We start from the raw sequence: 25,236 nt of genomic DNA, 5'->3' as shown, positions 1-25,236 counted from the left end.
ATGATAAATACTGTATATTATTCATGCCAAAGTAAATGTTTACGAAATAATCAATATTTACAAATTACAGACCATGTACTATCATATATTAGCATGCATATAATGAAAGTTAACAAATTGCTATAAGACATAAAAGTTACCAGTATAGATTGTAAAATATCATCAAAATTTGTAAGTTGCGCAGATCCTCTCCTGTTGTTTAAGTGTAACTTGGGAATAACTTTCCTCTTTAGATACTCAACACTGTAATAAAAATGATCCAACAGGAACAGATCTTTTAATTTTAATACACTGTAATACATGAACAATATTATAATCCATTCAAAATTTCCTGAAATTTATTTATTTATTGGCATGGTTTTTTTTTATCAAATATAAAGGATCTGCATGTAATTCAGTGTTGAAACAATTCAATATTATATTAAAATGGTTTAATTCCTTCATGCAAAACATTTCTTGCATAACTACATTTAGAAATTCAACAAATATTTCAAATTGTACTTGTCCAAAAATATATTAAAAGTAGAAAGTCTGGGAAAAGAATTACCTGTAATGTTGATTATGTTTTGTTTTCAATAAAATGGCAATTTCTTTATGTGGCAAACCAAGTCTATGATAAAACTCAATATACGATTTTAAATCTGCAATAAATTGTACATAAAATTATTGGTAAGTTCTTAAATTGCTGTTTGTTGTTTATATACATGTATATAGTTAATACCACATTTTTCTCTTAAGAATTCAACATGGCATAATCATTAATTGGTAATGAAATATTATAAAGGAAAACAATAGTTTCAAAATGTTACCTTCATTCATTGTCAATATTTTCTTATTTCTAATATGAAACTTAGAGAGAAGATCCTGAAAAAAAAAAAAAAAAAAAAAAAAAACTTTAAAAGAGCTGTACATCAGTTGACAGTTTTTGCATCAAATGCAGCAGATATCTATATTCAGATGCACACTGATAAACCAACTGCATTTCAAGAATATATATATATATATATATATATATATATATATATATATATATATATATATATATATATATATATATATATATATATATATATATATATAAAAATTAAACTTCCATGTAAATTAGTTGAATCTGATTCATCGAGAAACATCTGTTAAAAAACACCATTGCCCGCTGAATAATGAAGCCACGCCCTCCAGCGCAGCAAGTCAACATTGCTTGACAACGGGTGATATTCCAAAAAATATGGACTGCTCAGAATTTATGCTTGCAAGGTTTAATGTAATATGTATGTGTATAAAACATTCAGTATAATATAATAAATATTGCCTGTAGTTGAGTGTAACATTAAAAATTTTCACCCCTCGAAAACCACCATCAACCTCGGCTGCGCCTCGGTCGAAAATGGTTTTCTTGGGGTTAAAATTTTCAATGTTACACTCAACTACATGCAACATTTATATAATAACCAATTTCAAGTCCTACACAAACCATATTCATTAAGATAATATTTTTAATGACACACAAATATTACAGGGCACAAACACAATTACAACAAGACCACAGTCAAGCTAAGCATTCTCTCATGCAAAAATTTAGAAATGTTGTTCAAATGTGTTCTATATATTTTCTAATATAAACCTACTAAAAAGCAAAAACATTTCTCTCTTTTTGAAATTTTGAACTGGTTAAGAGGTCACATTTTTTAGGTCACAATGATCATCAGACAAGCTTATTGATTGACTGATACATTGTTACTTAAAACACTGTTCATACTTTTGAAAGTTATAAACTGCAATGTTAAAATTTCATCGGGATATGAAATTTGTTGTTATATGAAGAAATCTTCTGAGAAGACCTTCATGTTTCACAGGATTTGACCGACCAAGTTTATATCTCGGTGAACTTTTTAATAATTGTATTTATTTATTATGTGAATAAAGTTAAATCATTGGTTCTTTGTGTTCGCTTGTTAACTCAGACATATATACCCAATATCTGATATCTTAAATAATTCACCCATAACTTTGGATATGAATAGGGCTTGACTTATAAGATTGCTAAAGAGGTATACAAAGTGAAATGATTTTAAGTGCTGGGATTTTTTTTTAATTTTGCCAACAAGCATTTTGTATGCTTGTAATACATAAGTAACACACCCATATACAGTTGAACTTTGATATCTCGAACTCCGATATCTCGAATACCATGGATATGTCGAAGTGATGTGGAAGTCCTAACCACATGTTCTTTAAGTATTTCATCCTTGATATCTCGAATCCTCGGATATCTCGAATTTTGTTCTCAGGCTCATCAGGTTCGAGATAACGAAGTTTGACAGTACATACAATCAGCAATGATTCCATTGCAATGAAATAATAATAATTTGCATTATGAAAGACACAATGATATTTACAATAAATTTAATAACAAATGTAATGGAAGTTACTTGTTATGCAAAAGGAGCGGCCAAATTACCACCCCCGATAAAATACTCCAGTTAACGATACTAAAATCCAAATGATTACAAAAAGTATTTCAATGCTGCAGATATATAAGTAATAATTGTAATGTAAATGGAGCGGCCACATTACCGCCCCCGATAAAACACTCCAATTACAACACTAAACTGTTCATGAATACAAAATGTTTTTCAATGTTACATGTCTATAAATGTAATGCAAATATAATGCAGCAGCCACATTACTGCCCCCAATAAAACAATATAAACATTTAAAACTGTTACTAGAGGAATACATATTTCAAAGGTACCGGTATATACATGAAGAGGGATTTTTTTTTACGTCTGTTACAAACAGGGTTTATATGATTTGCGTTTATATGCAATATCAATGCACAAATTTGCTGTGGTTATCAATGCAAAATAATGCCTTTTATTTGTCCTCTTCTTGAGTTTGTGAGACTACAAATACTGTCGGAAAAAGTTACTGTGACAGTTTTATTTACCTCAAAGATTGTTTGAACAGTTGTTAATCCATCTATACCAAAATATACATCACATCCAGACATGTGCACAGCAACTGTATACAACTTGTCTTTTTCTAAAGTAACACTGTTTGCAAAAATAAATGAAAATTCACACTCCTCAGTCAACTCTTCACGTATTTTTTCCTTAAGGAGAATATTTTCATCACAAGATAATGACACTTCAACTAGAAGTGAGACATTGTAGTTTCCATACAAAATGATGCCATGAAATTGTATATTTCTATTTACAGAAAACACAAGTCTATCACCATTCAATTCATCACATTTCCAAGTATTGCTTGGACTTTTTGAAAAAAATCTAATGATCCTAATGTCCTCCTCTGACACACAAGCACGAGATTGAAAAGCTGGACCAACTGTGTCCTTACAAACACTCAATGAATTCAAATACAACATAACTTTCATTGCAAAATCATCACTAATTATGTTTCTATAAACAACATTTTCAATAAAAAAAGTAGCAGACATTCTACCAAACCTGATATTTGGAACAATTTTCCTCCAAGTTTCTGAAACGTTTCTGCATTCTGAATTCATCCACTTTACTATCAACAAAAATAACTTCTCTTCATGAATACATAATGTATTTCGTTCAAGCAGCAAATTAATCAAATCTACAGGATACTGAAAAAACATTTCATTTGCAGGACTATTTGATAAAATGTCTCTGGCAAATTTGTCAATGTATAACAATGATGATAGCACAACATTTTTCAAACCAAATTTGTGTGCAATATGTAAAACAAGCAAAGCTTTATCAAAACATATGGATTGTTGAAGAAAATCTAAACATTTCTCAGACAAATCTGAAACCATGTAAAATTGAGCTGCCTGTAACATATCTTCAACATTCTCAAAAGATAAATCAATCTCATGTTGGTACAGAAATTCTATCACAGATCTTGTTTGTGAAGGCAAGAAATCATGGCAAATAACTGTCCTTTTTGATTGCTTGGGGTCCCAGTTTTCATTTAAACATGTTCTAAACCAATCGCTGCCCAATATGAGCACTGTCCTGTGTGCACCCATGATACTTCCATCTGATAAGGAAATTTCTAAATCACACAGCTCTTGCTGATGGAAGGCTTTAACAAGTTTTTCACCAAGTCTTGCCATTACAGCTGTGATAAAAGTCAAGATATTCCTTTAGTCTAAATAAATGTCATTTGTTTTTGTATGTCTGTTTCGAGCAGTAGTTATAACTCTGTGTGTGTGTGTGTGGGGGGGGGGGGGAGGGGGGGGGAGGGAGGGTGTGTTTGTGTGTGTTATTGGACAGTTCTTTGGCAATAGAATGCCAAACTGAAAATACCATATTTAGAATGAAATGAGATGTGACAAACATTGGAGTTTTTTGTTTAATGGTGTACACTTAAATAACTTGCTAATAAAAAAGTTTGAGTCAACCATGACATTTTCAAAAAAAAAAAGACCTGTGTATAAAACAAAAACAAGGCCCAAGCCTTGTTTACATAACTAACAATTGTGATCACTGCTTCTTGCTTGTAACTTGCAACTTACTTTTGAATTTAGGTTGACCATTAGTCTAGAAATACCAATATCAATACTTAAAAGAAAGGAAAAATAACATTTTAATACTTCCACTTCAAATCGCAATCAGGCCCCTTTCAGTTGTTCCATCAGCACATGTTTTCTCTTTTTCAAAATACTGAGGCATTTACCTGTCTCAATTTGTCATTGAGCAAATATGTTACCAGTTCTATAAATACTGTATTTATTGCAGAGTTAGATCTGCAAATTTTTCAAATAATCTTCTACCTTCATAACATGAATTCTTGCAATTTTTCAAAGCACACCAATATTTCGCTCACATTTTAGAATTTCAAGAACTAGGTCAAAAAAAAAAGATAGTATTCTGAAATGAACTGTAGAGGGGTATATTTACTTACTACTAAGTTCCCCATGTACATGCATTAACAGTATTTGTGACTGACCTCCAGTATTAATGTAATGTACTCCTCATCAAGGCCTCAAGTAGGTTTCTTCGCAAAGTTTGCTAAATGGATCCTCTATGAAGCTAAAAGTACATGTATATATTTATATATGGTAATTAAGTGGTTACAAGAAGCAAGATCATTGTTTAAATGCTGGACAAAAAAAATTAAATAATTTTCTTTAACCAGATCCTCACCCCATATCTCTCAATTGAACTGTAATGTGATGACTGTTGATTTAAATTTAATTATCAAAAACTTTATATTTGCTCATTTGTAATTGTTCACTTAAAATAATATTTATTTCTTTTGTTTATTCATTAAGAGAATCAATTACAAATAAAGTCCCATGTACAATGTGCAATTTTCTGGCTCTACCCCCCCCCCCCCCCTCCTACAACAACTTTATGATTTTCAAAATATATGACATCTCATCTCTTCTAAGTTACTCACCCCCTCCCCCCACCAATAACTTTATGAATTTCAAAATACATCTGTCAACATCTCATCTCTAAGTGAGAATTTACCAAAACAAAATTGGAGAGAAACTTAATGTTGTTTTACTTCAGAGGTTCTTATGACAACTGTCAAAAATATACAATGCACATGCATTTCTTTCTAAAATCAACTTTGTTCTTTCAAAAAATTCAAAACATGCAGATATTAATGAATGGGGTATTACAAATCACTTCCTACATCTTGATTGCAAAATATTTAAATAACAAGTTTAAAATAGATGTTTGGTTTTGACATAGTCTCTAAAAAGGAAAGAAAAAATAATATATATACATAGAAGGATGAAGCCTCCCCCCATCCCGTGCACACTCACCCCCAATTCACCACAAAGTTCTATATTTGAATGAGAGTTAATTTTTTTTTATGTATTGTAAAACAACTTGATTCTAAATGTCACATAAAATACCATATGCCTTCATGTTCAAAACTGCATATAAAATAAAAGAGTCTGTGCATTTATTTTAATTGTATACAATTTATAATTTGAATTTCCTTGATGAAAAACTGCAGAATGCCTTTGAGTGTTGGAATGCTGTTCATACAATTTATTCAAAGGAAAAATCACATAAAATAAATATTTACAACATCAAACTAAGGTATTCATTAAGATTTACAAGGGAAAAATCACCTATACTTACCTTACAAACCGGGAGGCTGGAACCTAATACACATTTTAGCGGTACTGTTTTTCAATGTTAGGGAAGCAGTTATATATTACGATACTAAAGTGAATGTTATTTTTTGAATAGCTTAATAAAGCTATATGTAGCTTTTTCTTGCTATACACCTAAAACAAGAAATAGTGCTGCTTGATTCTGGTTTATATCATTCGTGAACATTTAGAAATCATCAACCCTAAAAGACATATAGTCTCTATAATATTTTATAAATCTATTGGTATAAAAAAAAATGACTTTAAGAGAAAATAAGATTAATAGTTATGAATGTTAATTGAGATTCAACATGTTCAATACAAAATGAAGATTTCACTCGAATTTCCTCGATCATGAGAGACTCGCTTCAGTTTTGGGAGAAAGTAAAATAACTGCACAAACTCAGGTATAACTTACATCAAAAAACAAGAATTCTTCTCATTTAATGAGAGTTAGTTACATTAAAACAAACAACAAAAAATATTATTGATATATTACTTACATCAAACGTAATGATCACGACTCAGACCTACATCAATTTGAATGTAATTGACCACACCGCATCCGCGTCCTTATAAATCTTGGCCAAATCTCGATCTCTTGAAATCTTGGCCGGCCAAATCTCGATCTTCTGAAATCTTGGCCGTTCATCTCGTAGAAGCTTGGGAATTAATGATCGAGGTCACCCGAAATCTTGGCAATGTACAGGGTCGAGGGTGTACATGGCCAGGGTTATCATGGCCAGGCCTATACGGCCAAGGTACGCGAGCAAAATGGCCAGGCTAGGCTATGTATGGTAGAGGGTTATGGGGAACATGGCCACGCCAAGACATTATTATGCAAGACCAGGTTGAACATGGCCAGCCAGGATAGCTAATCGTCGAATGCAAGATGCATGATAATATACATGGCCAGGGTGAAGATGGCCAGGCCATGTTTAGAAGCGTGGGATAGGCATGGTGCGAACATGGCTAGGCCAGGGTAGTACATGGCCGGGCTAGGCTGTGTATGGTCGGGGTAAACATGACTAGATGGGATGGCCATGCTGCAAACATGGATCGGCCAGGTTGTATACGGCTAGGCCATGATGATAAAGCGTGGGGTGTCCATGATGCAAACATGGGAAGGCCAGGGTAGAAATCATGGGTGGCCAGGGTTAAAACTATAGATTATATAGACCCTGACCCTGGGGGTCCCCTATGGCTTCAAAGATGGGAAGGCCAGGGTAGAAATCATGGGTGGCCAGGGTTAAAATTATAGATTATATAGACCCTGACCCTGGGGGTCCCCTATGGCTTTCCATAATAATGTCTTGGCGTGGCCATGTTCCCCATAACCCTCTACCATACATAGCCTAGCCTGGCCATTTTGCTCGCGTACCCTGGCCGTATAGGCCTGGCCATGATAACCCTGGCCATGTACACCCTCGACCCTGTACATTGCCAAGATTTCGGGTGACCTCGATCATTAATTCCCAAGCTTCTACGAGATGAACGGCCAAGATTTCAAAAGATCGAGATTTGGCCGGCCAAGATTTCAAGAGATCGAGATTTGGCCAAGATTTCTAAGGACGCGGATGTGGAGGTATCGTGTTTATTTGATGTAGGAGGCATCGTGATCGTGGTCATTACTGATTACATTTAATGTAAGTAATATATCAATAATATTCTTTGTTGTTTGTTTTAGTGTTAATAACAAAAATTCTTGTTTTTTGATGTAAGTTATACATGAATACAGTTTATACAGTTATTTGACTTTCTCCCAAAACTGAGCGAGTCTTTCATAATCGAGGAAATTCGAATGAAATGTTCATTTTGTATTGAAACTCAATTAACATTCATAACTATTGATCTTATTTTCCCTAAAATTATTTTTTATATCAATAGATTTATAAAATATAATTAATAGAAGCTATATGTCTTTTAAGGTTGATGATTTCTATCAATCATTGTATCTTCCTTTTACTATTCCCAAATTTAAAATTCAAATTGTCCTCTTAAGCTTAGAGCTAATAGGAATATCCACTGACCAAAATTAATTTTCAAATATTCGGAACTACTATCTATTTATAATTTGTTTACTTTTGAAGGATGTTCTGCATAGAATGTGGTAGTCACCTAGAACCCAACAACAAGTTCTGTGGGGAATGTGGCACTGCTGTAAAGAAGAAAAGTATGTATGGGGTCTAAAGAATAATTGAATTTTGAAATTAAGTGCCATTTATTATGAGCAATTTAGAAAAAATAAATTGCTTAACTGCTCAAAAATGATTATATATAGATTATATGTGCTCTTACGTATAATGATACATATGATATCTATAGTCAGTCATATTCAATATATCATATTCCACCCAGAGCACTAGCAAAATTATTATGAAAAAAGTTCAGTGATTGGGAAGGTCATAAAGGGCAATGGGACTATGGTCCAACTGTCAAACTTTTTAATGGGCCATTTTGAAAATGAATGGGCCATCCATATATTTTGATGGGTCATTTTAAGAAAAATACAAATTTTTAAATGACAAACAAATGTGAAATACAAAAGGAAACCAATTTCTTTATTAACCAAATTTTATATTTCATGTATGCCGTGTAGCACATTTAAAGGAACCCACAAACAGTATAATTTTGTGTATTTTGGGTCAATAATGTCAAAATTTCAATTAAACATTGAAAATGAATGAGGTAACGTTCCTTTGTTGCCCTAAAAAAATGCTTCATGTAACAAGAAGCAGTTTTTGCCAGGTTTTAACCAGTCATATTTGTAACAGTTGTATTTACATGACTACATTTAAAACAAAAGTAAAACAAGCAAGAAAGTCGTTCACAATATATTTCCAAATAACATCGCTGAAATTTGGATGTGCACCTTGGCGACACCACTGGTTGATTTAATGCGCCAATTTTCACTTCATTGCAACTATGCTGCAAACCCTTCTCACTCACTGAAAGTTGCAAAATAAATTTTGAAAAGATGCATATATAGACAATTGTGTGACAAACTTTAATAAGCATTGGTGTCTGTTATAAGTATTACAAAAACAGTCTGGGATGAAGAAATATATTTATTTCAGTATAAAAATGCTGTAAAATATAAAACAATTTTAATGTTAGAGATGAAAGATGAATTTTATGTCCATGTATTGACATATGTACATGTTCATAGACAATAAAAATGTTTTTTTTTTCATGTTTGCAGCTGTTGATGTTGAGTGCACACCAGTTGCAAAAGGCGAATTAAAGTTAATGGAAATTCAGTTATATAAATAATTTGGTTTTGATAAGGATGTTTGAAAATGTATTGTATTAATGAAATGGATATTATTGTTTAGGCAGGGTTGCAGATACTCGTGATATCACGGTACCAAGTGAAGGTAATTCTTATAGATATTCAGTAGATAGATAGATAAATGGATAGATAATGGATGAATGGATGGATGGTAAGCATGTAATATGTCCTCCTAGATTGTAGAAAAATTACTTTATTTGTTGTCATTTTTAAGCGGAACAGAAACCAAGTGGAAGTGGGTCCACAGGCCCTTTCAAAAGGATTGAAGATGAAGGTAAATAAATTTTATATTTAACTGAGGACATACAAGTATTATGATATGCTAAACAACAATGTAGTAACTAGAATTATGGTAAACTATAGCACAGGCAAAAATTAAAACATGTTCCGACTTAAAACATCCATATGTAATTCAGTATCTATAACTGCAAGAAAACATGTGCAAAATATAAAATGGACAAGAAATTTGCCTCATACACTTTGGTCAGCAATTACACTTAAATCCAAGTTTGTACAGAAATCAAAATATATATTTTTGTAAATATTTAGTCCATAATCATACATTTACAAATAAATGAACTGAAAAGACTGAAATGCACATGAAAGCTACTACATTTATATACAACTGATTTGTAAATTGACAGATTTTCTTTTTTTATGTCTATGAAGGAGTGAAGTCTAAACTGGATTTTTTGAGGGCAAAATTCATCACCAGTAAAAAGAAGATGATTGGTACCACCTTCTCCAAAGAGAGTGAGAAACCAGAGGTAAAGACTTGAAATTAAAGACAAATTAGTTATATACAAGTGTTTTTGTCACCATTATTATTTGCATCATCAGTTTATTAGATTGAAAAAAATTTGGACCTTCTATTTTGTGTGTGGGTGTTAAAAAAAGGGGGGGGGGGTGGTTTTCACATGAATCACTCAATTAACCTATTGCCATCTATGTTAGTGTATGGTGTGTTAACAAACATTTTCGACTCTTCTCTGAAACAATTGATCACTGAAAATTAACGAATAAAAAATACACAGAAAATTAAAGCTATCATATACTTTTTTTTCTGTTAATAATTTTTTTCTTTTGGACTCATTCTTGTCGGAATGTTTCAAGATGCTAAATATATTTTTTGCAGCTGATTTGATGCATTGCGTCAATTTAAATTGTTATATAATGAATTGGGTTCTCTATTCACTGCAATTTTATTCCAATGTCATATTAAAGTCAATTGAGACATGGAATTGACAACCAGGAAACAGAATGCTATTTCTTTGGTAACAATATCAAATTATTTTGGGGTAGATGAAGGGAAAAAGCCGAATGTTTTGTGTGCGATTAGGATGTTATTTAATGCATGGAAGCCTGTGTTCAGTTTGTGTGTTGTAATGTCTTTTCAGAAGGCTGTCATTAAAAATAAGTCAACACTTATTAAAGAGTTCTTCTGATTATAGTGAATTGTTTTGTTGGTTTGATAATAATGATGTAAAATGGTATGTCCCCAGCGTTTCATTATAAATGTGTTTTACTGTACTGTTATGAACCTTTGTAAATATCAGAAATGGAAAAATAAAACATTAAAATGTTCAAACCAAATCATGACAATGTCCAATTGAATTTGATTTAAAATAGCTCAGTGTCTAGTGCATTTCTGTTGTTGTTGGTATGTATTAACAGAGTTAATTGGTCTATTACTTGTAAATTATTTAGGCTCCCTACTTCAACATATTTGATTTTGAAAAAAAATTCTTCTTAAACACCAGTGTTTAGAAATTCGCTTCTTGGATCAAAATGAGAAAAGGATCCAACGATTGTTCAATGGAGTGGATGCTTCTATGATATTGAGAGTTGAGAAAGATTCTTCGATGGACAATTGGATGCAGAGTGTGGAAAACAAGTTCAAGACATCATTCACAATGGTACCTATGAGGTTGGAGGATAAAACGTACACAGAGTTACCACGGGACCTTAAGTACCAAGAATTAAAGAAGCGTTCAAAGGGGAAGAGAAAGTACCATGGATTTTACGTTAAAATATATGCAAGTAAGTGTGTGTGTGTGTGTCCATAAATGCTAAATTTATAAATTATCAATTGTTTTTTTTAGTAGAGCCCTCTGAATTTTTTAGAAACGCTTGTTTTAATTAAGATTTTGTATGTGGATGCCCAGTAAAATGTAAGAATTTGGGTTTAATATTTGGGGCATCATTAATTATTATTTGTGGATGGACAAAACAAGTCAATAATTTTAAGTTTCAAACAATTGAATTACAGCACGAGGAAATATTGTAAAAAATGTCAAAAAAGTAAGATTTGTTATTTTGTTCCACTTGATTGATTTTGGTTTGTTTTAACTTTGAAATGAAAATTTTTCTGAACAAAGGTGGTCTGTCGTGCTGATGTATTCAGTATTAAACTTTGAAAATTAATCATGATATCAATTATTCTCAGATGAGAGTTAATACCTGGTAGCTATAAAGTTGATATTTTCTGTATGTTCTGGGGGGATCAAACCTTAATATCTCCCAAACTTTCAAGCAGTAAATTGTTATTATACCAAACAACCTATTACTAAGTTAAGAACTGCGAACGATAGTATTGTTCTCCTGCCTACATCCAAGTCAATTTTCAAAAGTTAACACATTTGAATGATTTTTCAAATCTATAGAGATATTTATATGAATTTTCATAAAACGTCATTTCTTTGGGAAAACAAAGAGAGATAACTCTATAATTTTGGGAAAACTTGTGTTTTTCACTATAGAAATCAACGGAAAACGGAAAATATTTTTAAAACATCTTTCCCCCCGTGAAACAAAAATTCCTTTTTACAGGTGATATGGACTGTCATTTCACAAATTTGTACCGAAGCTTTTTGTGTTTCACGGGGGGGGGGGGGGGGGGACATATGTTTACAGACAAAAAACAACAAAAATGCTTATTTTTTTCACCAATTTCAAAGGGGTTTACAGCTAAAACATTTTATTTTATCAATAATATATGTTTAATTTTATATGAGTAAAACATAAGAGAAGATTTAAGGAACATTTATTCATATCCAAGTATATTTTAAAATGTGTTCATGCTTAAGAGTCAGATTTTTTTTTTTTTTTTTTTTTTTTTTTTTTTCCACATTTATTTCCCAGACCTATAACATTAAAGATGATATATAGGGCAGCTACCAGGGATGGGGCCCTGACTAAGCTCCCTCTATAACAATATATAATAATAATCCCTACAGCACCACGCAGGATGCTAAATATCTAAATCTTAATACAATGTCTCACATAATTTATTCATATCATACATTCAATATGTATATTAATTAAATTGTATAACATATAAAAAAAAAAAACCAAAATAAACCAGAGAATATTTATCCGGAATCAATTTTGGTTCTAAATTTCTTGTTCGTATTTGCAATCCGGTGCGATTCATGAATGTATTGCAATATATTGAATAAATGGGAAAACATACATGGAGCTTAATTTAAATCTGGATTGTGGAAAACAGGTAACAGTTTCTCGAATTCTGTTAATACAGTTAACGTTAAATTCATATCTCCCTTAAAATTGCGTTTATCATTTTTTAACAATTGAAAAATTAATTTCATTTCTTTCGTGAATGCTTTTTGGAGCAATGAGGTAGTTATTTTTTTATTTTCATACTTGATACTGTTTCTAGTTTTCCATATTGACCACTTATATATATAAATCAAAGTGTTAACACATATTCGAACGTTTTTCGGTTCACTGGCAAATCCCAGTAGAACAGTACATGCATCAAAATTGATTGAATCCTTTACAGGTATTAGTAAAATTATTCTTTGTACCAAGAGTCCGATTTTAGTGAAAAATATCGTCTTCCCCCTTACTTAAAGAGCTGGAATTAGGGGTAATTAACTATTTAACACTGGTATTAATATTATCAGTCAATTACCATTGAACTGTTCTTCGCATTCAACAAAGATTTTACGGCCAAATTGTCATTAATATTGAATTAAATGGGTGTAAAATGTAGGCGGGAATCGAGAGTTAGCGTGCGTAGTTCTTTAAACAGAATATTTCATTTTCCTAATACTGTAGATCACTTAATTTTCGCAACAGCTTATTTTGGCGAGATAGTAATTGACACTTTATTAGTGAGACAAAGTTTTCACGAATTGTGGTTAGTGCTCTATATAGTCTTAAAGAATACTAATATATGCGAAAATGAAATTTTTGTGAGCACTCTGTCTAGTATTATTACGCCAAAACGAAGTTCCCGCAAATAAAAAGTGATTTACAGTAGTTTTCCAACCCTACTAAGGTAAAAACACAGTGAATGTTTACCTTTTTATGTTAATTTGTCCTTTTCTTTCATCATTTGAATTTATTGCTGACTTTGTTTTCTGATATAAGGATTTTGGATATTCAAAGATTTTAGATTCATTTGTTTGTTTACATCAAATGATGGTCACATGTGACTTACAAAGAGTGGAATATGATATTTATTCCTTGGGAGACTTGGTGTTTTATTCACCCTGTCACATGACTGTCTAGACTGATAAAATGATGCATTATGAAAGATTTTTCTTGTTTTATGAACATTATAAATTATCAGCATATAGGAGCTAGGGAAGGAAGGAGTTTCCTATGTAGAGCTAGAATACCAGAAATACATTTTAAGTAAAAATCATTGAAGCCTTGTTGTAAAACTGTAATAACAATTAAGCTTTGGATACTGATGTACATTGTTCATTTCAGTTATGTTACAGTATACAGATATCATTAGTCACAATTTTGAATAGAATGCTTTGGTTGGATGTCTAAATTTTAATATATTTTTCAATCTTGCAATTTTGTTGTATTTTCTAAAGGGTCCAAGCATTGAATCAGATAATGTGTTGTCAGGAAGCGGGGTAAATGTAAGTACCTTAATAATACATATGATATGGTAGATATCTTCATATGATACTTTATACAGTATACAGTTTTAATTTCAGTGGTTTCTAAATTTGCATGACATGTATATTGTCTTCCTTACAATGACACATAAATTTTGTGAACCTCATAAAGTTCCATCATGTAAAGAAATACTGTACCTTTAGCTGAAAATTATACATACAAATTCATTAGACTGGTTGGCTCTGTCAGTAAATATATTGAAAGTGCCCGCTTTGCCCACGGTTTATTTCCGATAACCATACAGCATATAGATGCATACAATCCATACAGCAAATGATAGGTATAGATCTCTATAATTCAGATGCATTACAAGAAAAAAAAGTCTTACAAATAATATGATTAATTTTACAGGTTCTCATATAATCATCTGTTTCACTGAAATAATTAGAAAATGATGTTTTTCTTTAAACTTCTAACCGAGAAGTGGTGTGTGTGTATGTGCATTGGACTTATTTTGATGTCCAACTGCCTGACAGTAACCAGTAACCAGATAAAATGTAAAATAAATATCAAGTAATCATCATACAGTATCTCTCCTTGGATGATTATGATTTATTCTTCAATTTTTTTTAACAGAAGCCAAAAAGTCAGCGCATTGTCCTCTCTGACTCGGAATACGAGTTTGAAGACCCTGTAAGTTTAGCACAAGTAATAATTGGTTTAAGGAATTCTTAGAGAATATTTATCAATCATATGCAAGAAATTGCTTGAAAAATAACTTTTTTATTTGCACATATCATTTTACACACAATGTACATATAATTTACAGAAATGATTATTCTTATAGGAAAAGAAATTGAAGACAGAAACCCCTAAAACAAGTACACCTGTTTGTACACCATCCAAAGTGGTAATTTGATAATTTTCTCTTGGATAGGAAGATTACAGTTTTATTTTAACTGCACTATATAAACAAATGTAGATGATATTTGGTGGTTATGAGGTAATGGACAAACAATCAGTATATACATGAATTATTGTAAAATGCATTGTATTTAGCCCTTTAGGCTTTGTCAGATTGTTACAACTGGTGAACTATGCAAGTTTTAATCTATATGAGACTATGAGTTGGCCATTTCAGATTGAATTTTGAATTTCATATTTTACAATAGGTACATGTAGCAGCTATTGACGAAGATCTACCCATGCTTCATTCTCCTTCAAAGGTAACAAAGTGTTTTTTTTTACAATTATATAAGTCCATATTAAAGTAATGTACAATTGGACAGGTTTTACTTGTGTTTATTTAATTGATGCATTTTATGTTATCCCTATTAAGTTTCCATGGTGCTTAGAAAATTGCAAAAAGGGAGATAATTCTTTTTTTTCAGATAAATTGAGACTTAGAAATATTTAAAAAATTATATTTTATTCACAGATCTGCCACACAAATACTTAATGATATATTCTCACTAACAGATATATATTTACTCCTTTGTTTGCAGAAAGAGAAGAGAACATCCAGCCCTGGACAATCATCAGTAAGATTACAAAACTCACTGAATTTGTTTTGTTTTTAACAATTCCCACCCAACACACTCCCCATAGTTTGAGTCAATTTTCAAGCAAATTTTTTATTCCTTTATTTTTTGGTGAGCTTACAGGGAATAACTGGAAATTTTAAAAGGCCAAGTATAAATTTAATGGGTATGATTTTCAACAGATTTCAACAGGTTTGATTTTCATGTACTCTGACGGTGAAATAAAGTTGCATCCTCTGAAGTGTATTTGTATTTAAAACAAAATTAACATTACTTGTAATGTTCTGTATTACAAACTTTGGTTCTATGATATTGTTAGGTTTAAAAAAAAAACACCTAAGAATGCCATTTTCAAGTATTGTACATAATCGCTTGTATTTTCAAAATGATAGTAAATGTGTTACCAAAAAATTTGTCAACAAAGCAAAAAAAAAAAAAATCTATTTGTGAAAAGGTTGATCTCTTTACAATACCATTCTGATATACCATTATATACCAGAGTATGCCAAATTGGGGAATTGAAATTTTGAACTTTTATACAATCCTTGGAATAAGCCAGTTGTTTATGTTTTAAAAATAAAATAACATCACTTTGATGACTTTTCACAATAGCTTTCACAATTATATAACATACCATTGATAATGGATCTACAAAATACATTTGCAGATTGAGAAAGACTGTGAAGAGCTGCCAGATATTCCTTTACCTATGACATTAAAGGTACATGTAATGTAATGTAATATAATGTAATTTAATGTAATGTAGTGTAATGTAATGTAATGTACTGTAATGTAATGTAATGTTGATTTACTTGACAATTTTAGGATACAGATGCATCTACATGTACAGATGATGAAGACTGGACATCAAATCTTGAAAATAAGGTATTGATTTCTGAAATTTGCAGGTTAAACATCAAGAGCTTGAATTACATATACATATATCTATTTATTTATTTTTGACACAAAAAAGTCTTTGATGACTAGAAATTGCTACATAGAATAACCAGTGTTAGTGTATTTTTTAAAAACATTCCTTTCCTTCATTTGAGACTTGAATTTCATATATATACCTAATATGTCGTACGATATATAACATAACTTGGGTCAGTTTACATTTTTTCTCACATAGATGAATACTCGACATTCCCTGAAAAAATGTTGAAAAAGTTAAAAAAAATTTTAACCTGAAATGCTACCAGATATGGTATGCAGGCTAAATAAGGTAATCAAAACACAGCAATTGTGCTTTTCATAAATTCATGTTTTCAGCCCTGTGGGCATTGTGAAATGCATACCCTTTAAAGTGTATTATGAGCCATGGATTGCAATAAATAATGCAAATTCATTTGTCTCTGGCACTTTACTGTAAGCATGTTTTACTGCAACTGGTCTGTAATGCCCATATGCCTTGGTCTGTCACTCTATGCATACACATCAGGAAAGGGATGATTAATGATTATATACTGAAAATGAATTAATGCTTTGAAATCTGCTCCATGGTATTAATCAAACATTTATGATGAGCAATGGTGCCTCTTTCAAAATTGTGAATTTCAAGGCCTCTGGTTTAAAACATGAACCAAATTCAGTTGTTGGAAAGTTGTTACATGATACTCAGGTGACCTATAAGGCCCGGGATCTCTTGTTTTTTCTAATATTTATTTGCTTATCTAAAAATTTATGATTTCTTGTGGGTATTTCTTGTATACATTAATGTTTATTCATATATACAGGTGGATGAAGACAATATCCTGAAAGACTTTGAGGAAGTAAGTATCAGTTATTATTTCTCTCTCTCTATGTTTGTGGGACTGTGTGTGTGTCCACAGACAAACACACAAACCACAAAGAAAAATGCAGTGATAGAGCTCCACTTCTGCCCCTGCCTGAGGTTGAACTCTAGATATACATGTAGTTAAAGAATGGAAGGGGGAGGGGGAAGAAGAGTCTCAATAGTTTTTGTTATTTGTTATTTTGTTACATTGATAATTACACTTAAAAGTGCTCTATATTATTGGTAAACAAAATGCTTCTTTTTAGTAATAAACAAGAGAAGGATGTTGTTTTTGGTGTAAAAATACTTTATAATATTTGGATCAACATTCATTATAAGAATTTTTTTTACTGAAAGGGGGTACATGTAATGATGAGAACTTGTTGTTTGTCAGACTTTGAAATATTGAATTAAGTCAGTTCACAATGCTGAATGATATTTAGACATCTTAAAAATATAGATTACTTTATTTTTGTCCACTGCTTTAATTGAAAGTGGGGAATTTTAATTTTGGTCTGTCTGTTCTTCTGTATGTATTTCTGTCTGTCTGCAACACTTGTTTCAGAGCGATAACAGGAAAAGCTTTTGACCTTTTGCAGTGAAATATTACACAACAACTCCCTAAGGCCTAAGAGAGATCCCTATTTATTTCATGACCGTAGGAAAGAGGGGGTAGTCCCCCCCCCTTTGAATAAATTTGCCACTTGTAGAATACTATAGAGAACATAGCTACTATATGCCTGTGCCCCCTCAATAATAACATCTGATGCCCCGCCTTTTTTTTTAGCTCACCTCGACGAAGTCGAGATGAGCTTATGTTATACCCCCGGTGTCGGCGTTAGCATCGGCGTCCCGGTTAAAGTTTTAAGAGCAAGTCTATTCCCAAGTAACTATAAGCCCTACCTGGACCATACTTGCATGGATGATGCATCTAGGGATGGACACTGTCACACTTGCTTTGGATGCTGGATCTGATCTACATTTTCCAGATGAGTGACCAGGTTAAAGTTTTTGGAGCAGGTTCATTCCCAAGTAACTATAAGCCATATCTGGACCAACTTGCATGGTTGATGTATCTAGGGATGGGCACTACCAGACTTGCTTCAGATGCTGGATCTGACCTACATTTTCCAAATGAGTAACCATGACAATGTGTTTGGAGTAGCTCTATAATTATATAGGCTGTTATGATTTAACTTACATAGATGGTGCATTCCAGACTTGCTTCAGATGTAGGAAATGAAAGTCTGACATTTTCTTGATTTGTGAAAAGCTTAAAGTTTTTGGAACAGGTCAATTCCCAAAGAACTATAAGACCTTCTTACACAGAACTTGCATGAATATTGTTTTCAGGATGCACACTAACTATAAAGAAAATATGATGTGAGATTTGCATAACTTTTACTGATAACATTCGTTGAGGTGAGCTTCGTAATCTTTGATTACCTATGTTTTTTTGCTCGTCAAGGAATCTTTGGTAGTTGATAGTGCCCCCCCCCTCCCCCAAACTAAAATTGCTTTCTATGGGCCTGTATTTTTAGGTCAAAAGGGAAAAAAATCAAGTCATAAATTCATTAATTCTCTCTGTTTTAACACTTGTTTTCGCATGAAATCTCAAGAAGCCTTTGAGCTTTCTTTTGCAGTGAAATTTTATACCACAAATCCCTATGGACTAAGGAAAACCCCTATTTATTTTAAGGTCAAAGTCAATGCCGTAATTTCATACATTCTGTGTGTGTGTAAAACTTTCATTTCTGGGCGATATCTCAAGAAGCTTTTGCAATGAAATTTATACCATAACTCCCTTTGGCCCTGGCCCTTTTTAAAGTGTCCCCCCCCCCCTCCCAATCCACTCATGCTCTTCTCTTTAGCTCACCTGAGCTTGAAAGCACAAGTGAGCTTTTCTGATCACATTTTGTCTGTAGTCCGTCTGTCTCTAAACTACTCGCATTTTCGACTTCTTCTCCAGAACCACTGAGCCACTTTCAACCAACTTGCCACAGAGCATCCTTGGGTTAAGGGGTTCAAGTTTGTTCAAATGAAGGGCCACGCCCCCTTCCAAGGGGACATAATTAAGATTTATTGAAAAATTAATACCATCTTTTAAAAATCCTTTTTTCAAGAATCACATGGCCAGGAAAGTTGAAACTCCTGTGGAAACATCCTCAGGTAGTGAAGATTCAATTTTGTACAAATTATGACCTCCGGTGGTAGGGCGGGGCCACAATGGACAATCAAAGTTTTACATAGAAAATATATCGGAAAAAAATATTTTACATAGAAATATATAGGAAAAAGTCTTTAAAAATCTTCTTCTCAAGAAAAGCAAAGCCATGATTGGTCATTATGGAAGCATCCTCAGGTAGTGTAGATTTTATCTTATTCAAACCACGATTCCCGGGGGTAGGGTGGGGCCACAATGAGAGATCAAAGTCTTACATAGGAAAATATAAGAATATCTTTTTTTTCTCAAAAACAGAAAAGCTATGTTTAGTCATATTGATATTGAAGCATCCTCAGTTAGTGTAGATTCAAGTTTGTTTAAATGATGGCCCCTGGCATAGGAAGGAGCCACAATGGGGGATCAAATTTTTACAAAGGAATATATGGGAATTCTTTTTTTAAAATCTTCTCAAGTACAACAAAGCCATTTGTTATATTGACATGGAAGCATCATCAGGTAGTTTAAAATTCAAGCCCCCCCCCCCTAATCTTTTCAATACTGGACTGATTTGTGCTTTTGCCTAACCCAATGTCCTTAGGTGAGCGATGTGTCCCATGGGTATCTTGTTTCATTAAGCTGGGACACAGATTATCTGAATTAGCTTGTCTGTTTTGGAATTAGGTACTCTTTTCATTCCTTCCTTCATCATTGTGTTGATAGAAATTAGATTACCAAAATTCCATTTTTACTCAACCATATGAATGCTGTGTAAGCTTGCATGCATGGACATTTATGAGAGCCTTGTGGAGAATGTTTTCTTGTAGTAAAAACTGCTTCAATTGGATTTTATCCTTAATTCTTACAGATGATGCAGAAAAAAAGAGAAAGGCAGTTGGTAAGCATAGTTGTCTAAGTTTTGTATTGCGTATGTGTCTATCAACGTGGAGGGAATTAAAAATGTAAAGTAATTCTTGTTATTAACACAGTTTCCATGCATTTATGCACACAATATGATACTTTATGATATCATATTTCAGACAGAGAGGAACATGCATACTTGTGAAAGCATGATTTAAATTAATACTAAAGTTCATATAAATAATACTGTAGGTTCCTCACATTACAAGAGTACTCAATTTCATGATTCTGCCATTTAAATTTGTTTCAAATCATGAGAACATAAAATTGTGAGCACCAAAGTTTTGTTATATGTGAACAAGTAATTTCATATAGTTTACAGATAGCAGAAAACTAATCAAAATAATCCCAAGATTTTAAGATCTATGAGGGGTACTTCTGGCATTTTTATGTTGATAATAATTCCCCACCATGAAATGGGAATCTACAGTACAAGTTACTAACATGCTACACGAAAGAAGCTTGCGTGAGATATCAAGGTGAATCCCCTTATATGTTTAGAAAATTGAAGAATTTCTGAAATGCTTTTATTGTGTTTTGTGTAAATGGCACACAACATTTTACATATGACAGATTTAATCTTTGTATTCTTTGTTTGTCGGAAACTGTTCTTTAAATAAAAACTGTTTAATTCCATTTAGAATTTCTTACATGATATATATATATATATATATATATATATATATATATATATATATATATATATATATATCCTTGAACAGCACTGACTCTTGTTTACTAAAAAAATTAACTCCCTGCAACACACGTTCTCTACCCCTTTATATATACATTAGGTTGCTCATCAAGAGCAATGCTCTTATCGAGGTCAATTACATAATAAATACATGTATATTGGTTGCTCACAATTTGTACTATCATCCTACTTAACTATTTTACATAAGGCACTAAATGAAATAACTAAAACAAAAAATATTTCAAATATAAAACGATTTTGCAACTATACATGCTGTAGAATTACTGTTCTGGACAAAATTATTTTTATTAGTTTTGTTTATCTAGCTTAAATGAAATATACATATTTGAAATAAACATTAGTTTATTTTTTCAAGTTTGCAGAGAGCACCTTCATCGACTTCCCGACGAAAGAGGATGTCAGAAAAAATCTGTGTGTTGTTTACGAATGTCATGGAGGTCTTGCGATAAATCGACCGTTCAAATATGGTGACACAGTCAAGGTATGTTAATTAGAGGAGGAGTGTATCAAGGAGATACAACTTTGTTAAACACTTAAGAGTAACAAATTTAAAGTAAATTGTATGCAATACATGTAGCTACCATACAAGATGCATGTATTGTAAACATAATTTTTATTTTCATATACATTAAATTAGGTATATGTGCAGGTACTGAAGAACCTAATTTTATGTGTTACTTAAATTGCTCCAAGTATAAATCATATACCCTGTGTGCCAGCATTTCATGTGCTGATTTGAATTAAAATTCAATAACTTGCATGATTTCTTGTACTTTGGTATTTAATTTATATTAAATTAAGCACATGAATAAATACAAGTTATAAACACCTAATTATGTCATTATTATTTCTTAGAGTGTATATAGCTGGATTATACAACAAATGGATCCAGAAATTCTTCCCCCGGTGTTCCATTTAGAGTGCTCATCCCCAACCAGTTGCCAGAACAAAGGATGCCCCCATATATATGAATTGGGCAACAGCTATAAAGTTAAGGTCGAGGAGTTGCCGGATGTCTTATACCTTCGTGAAGGGGTAGGTATTTCATGTACCATCTTTGAAGATGCAAAGAATTGTAATTGCATGGATGTCATAAAGTCAGTCTCTGTATTAAGCAGTTAACTGTAGTTAAAATTAGATTCATTCAATTAGCTAAATTCACTCCAACACCACCAAGAATAATTTCTGAGTAGGCAAAAATTTAATGGCATAAAAAAATGAATACTGAAATATGTCGAAAGAAATACATTGAGAAAAAATTATTTTCACCTTTTCAGTGTTTTGCTGTAAATGATACCTTTACTGGTCTTGGGGATGTCCTGATTTAGCCAGTCAGCAGCATTCAGGAATTTTGTGGCGGCCTTCTTTGCTTTACTTTTTGTAATCATTAGTTTTTTAGTATTGTAACTGGAGTTTTTTTCGGGGGCGGTAATGTGGCCACTCCAATTACACTACATTTATATATATGTAATACTGAAATACTTTTTGTATTCGTAAGTTTTTTTAGTATTGTAACTGGATTTTTTCCGGGGGCGGTAATGTGGCCACTCCAATTACACTACATTTATATATATGTAAAACATTTATATATATGTAATACTGAAATACTTTTTGTATTCGTTAGTTTTTTTAGTATTGTAACTGGAGTTTTTTTTCGGGGGCGGTAATGTGGCCGCTCCAATTACACAACATTTATATATATGTAATGCTGAAATACTTTTTTTTATTGTTAGTTTTTTAGTATTATAACTGGAGAGCTTTATCGGGGCGGTAATGTGGCCACTCCAATTACACTACATTTATATACTAGTATATGTAATACTGAAATACTTTTTGTAATCGTTAGTTTTTTAGTATTATAACTGGAGTTTTTTTATCGGGGGCGGTAATGTGACCGCTCCAATTGCACTACATTTATTTACTAGTATATGTAATACTGAAATACTTTTTGTAATCGTAAGTTTTTTAGTATTGTAACTGGAGTTTTTTTATCGGGGGCGGTTATGTGGCCGCTCCAATTACACTACATTTCTTTACTAGTATATGTAATACTGAAATACTTTTTGTAATCGTAAGTTTTTTAGTATTGTAACTGGAGAGTTTTTTTATCAGGGGCGGTAATGTGGCCGCTCCAATTACACTACATTTATATACTAGTATATGTAATACTGAAATACTTTTTGTAATCGTTAGTTTTTTAGTATTGTAACTGGAGTTTTTTTATCGGGGGCGGTAATGTGGCCGCTCCAATTACACTACATTTATATACTAGTATATGTAATACTGAAATACTTTTTGTAATCCTTAGTTTTTTAGCATTGTAACTGGAGAGTATTATTGGAGGTAGTAATGTCACAGCTCCAATTTTATCACAATAAACAATTTGATTCAATAAATTCCTTTATGAACAAACATGATTTTGAAAGTGATGATAATATGACTTGTCCACTTTTTTTGGTCTCTTACTCTGCAAGTAAAAGCTGCTTTGTGGTATTAATTTCTGCATCCAGCATCTTTACCATAACATGGTTGCTCCTCATGGTCAAAAGGACTACAGTAAAACACTGTTACCTTGAACATGCTTACTGGTTCCATGTACAACAAAATCATGTTTACTTCATTTTCAATCTTGTAAGTGAGATGGCATATGGCAAACTATCATTCTATACATGAAAACTGTAAAGAATCCCAAAGAGTAGTTTTTTAAGGAGTTTGAAATATTTGCATCACAATTTTTAATTTACCGAGAGAAAGCGTCTGTTAAATTTTTGGGAGCAGGTCCCATATGTATTTTATTACAGGTCTGAACTTCACCAAACTTGCAAGGATTGTGCATCTGGGTATACTTATGCACTAAATATACTTGGATGCTGAATCTCAGATGCTGGATGAAGTAAACGTTTTTGGAATAGGTTAAATTTCTTGGAGCAGACATCCTGTGATGGCCATATCATAGTTATTAACTTATTACTGATAGAATTTCTGCTAAACTTGGACAGTTGATGTATCTTGTGATACTTAAAGGTGCTTGGACACAGATTTGAAGTTAATATTTTCTCAAATTTTCTGCATAATTTCATGGCTTGTATGTTGCTAGAGCATTTCATACTAAAATATAATAAAAATATTATTTCATCTCGAAGTTATTGAAACTTCAAATTTCTGGACGCGTTTGATTGACACATCCTTGCACTTTCACAAATTTAGTTTTAGTCTTAATACTTAAGAAAAGTGGCAATTTTGTTGTGTATTAATGAAAAATATTAAAACTATAATCCAGAAAAATTCAGAGTAGAAATGTTCGAAAGCAAAACCCACTCACAGTATTGTCAGTCCGTGCTCAGTGGTGTGTGCAGACTTTAACAATTGAACACACCCGGTGAATCGTAAACATTAAGAATAACAGAGCTCGTGCCCTGTTTACAAAAACAGTTTACGTTTCACTGGTGTATTCAATTTGTTAAACTCTGTACACAACACTGAGCACGGGCTGACGATATTAGTGAGGGGGTTTGCTTTCCCATATTTCTACTCTGAATTTTCTGGATTATAGACTGATGTAATGTTTTTCATTAATACACAAAAATAGCTTCTTTTCTTAAATATTAAGGATAAAGATAAGATTTGTGAAAGTGCAATGATGTGTTAATCAAACGCGTCCAGGAATTCATAGTTCCAATAATTTCCAGATAAAAGAAGTTTTTAATTTTCGTGTGAAATGCTATTGCAATATATATGTCGTGATATTATACAGAAAATTTGAGAAAATATTAACTTCTAAGCACCTTTAAGAATTGACATATTTGGATGCTGAATCTAAGCCAAAGGTGTCAGATGTT

At 32.2% G+C, this 25,236-nt stretch overlaps 3 protein-coding genes and 2 long non-coding RNA genes across 5 annotated transcripts; 3 read left to right on the top strand and 2 right to left on the bottom strand.

The window, feature by feature from the left end:
- Window positions 1-161: 161 nt before the first annotated feature.
- On the bottom strand, window positions 162-6,658 carry LOC133195728 (uncharacterized). Its single transcript, XR_009722236.1, has 5 exons — window positions 6,613-6,658; window positions 4,942-5,024; window positions 810-864; window positions 548-641; window positions 162-243 (listed from the first exon to the last, which is right to left on the bottom strand). It is a non-coding gene; the product is annotated as an uncharacterized LOC133195728 (long non-coding RNA).
- On the bottom strand, window positions 2,855-4,105 carry LOC133195723 (BTB/POZ domain-containing protein 1-like). The gene has a single exon (XM_061331653.1). The coding sequence runs from the start codon at window positions 4,103-4,105 to the stop codon at window positions 2,855-2,857; it is 1,251 nt and encodes a 416-aa protein (XP_061187637.1).
- A 475-nt stretch (window positions 6,659-7,133) lies between the features above and the next one.
- On the top strand, window positions 7,134-14,955 carry LOC133195132 (uncharacterized). Its single transcript, XM_061331001.1, has 8 exons — window positions 7,134-7,243; window positions 8,200-8,282; window positions 9,445-9,486; window positions 9,616-9,675; window positions 10,071-10,168; window positions 11,162-11,441; window positions 14,255-14,302; window positions 14,919-14,955. The coding sequence occupies exons 1-7, from the start codon at window positions 7,134-7,136 to the stop codon at window positions 14,266-14,268; spliced, it is 687 nt and encodes a 228-aa protein (XP_061186985.1). The 3' UTR covers window positions 14,269-14,302; window positions 14,919-14,955.
- A 174-nt stretch (window positions 14,956-15,129) lies between these two features.
- LOC133195729 (uncharacterized) lies at window positions 15,130-16,545 on the top strand. The gene is made up of 4 exons (XR_009722237.1): window positions 15,130-15,192; window positions 15,455-15,508; window positions 15,788-15,823; window positions 16,491-16,545. It is a non-coding gene; the product is annotated as an uncharacterized LOC133195729 (long non-coding RNA).
- A 116-nt stretch (window positions 16,546-16,661) lies between these two features.
- LOC133195726 (uncharacterized) lies at window positions 16,662-22,908 on the top strand. Its single transcript, XM_061331656.1, has 6 exons — window positions 16,662-16,708; window positions 17,560-17,595; window positions 20,630-20,659; window positions 21,753-21,878; window positions 22,253-22,432; window positions 22,675-22,908. The coding sequence occupies exons 3-6, from the start codon at window positions 20,630-20,632 to the stop codon at window positions 22,723-22,725; spliced, it is 387 nt and encodes a 128-aa protein (XP_061187640.1). The 5' UTR covers window positions 16,662-16,708; window positions 17,560-17,595; the 3' UTR covers window positions 22,726-22,908.
- The last annotated feature ends 2,328 nt before the right edge of the window (window positions 22,909-25,236 follow it).

Source organism: Saccostrea echinata, unplaced genomic scaffold (genome assembly GCF_033153115.1).
Source record: "Saccostrea echinata isolate AGI-Se365-2 ecotype Australia unplaced genomic scaffold, CSIRO_AGI_Sech_v1 ptg000029l, whole genome shotgun sequence".
NCBI lineage: Eukaryota > Metazoa > Mollusca > Bivalvia > Ostreida > Ostreidae > Saccostrea > Saccostrea echinata.
Note: the sequence above shows the minus strand (reverse complement) of the source record. Positions and strands in the feature narration are given on the sequence as shown.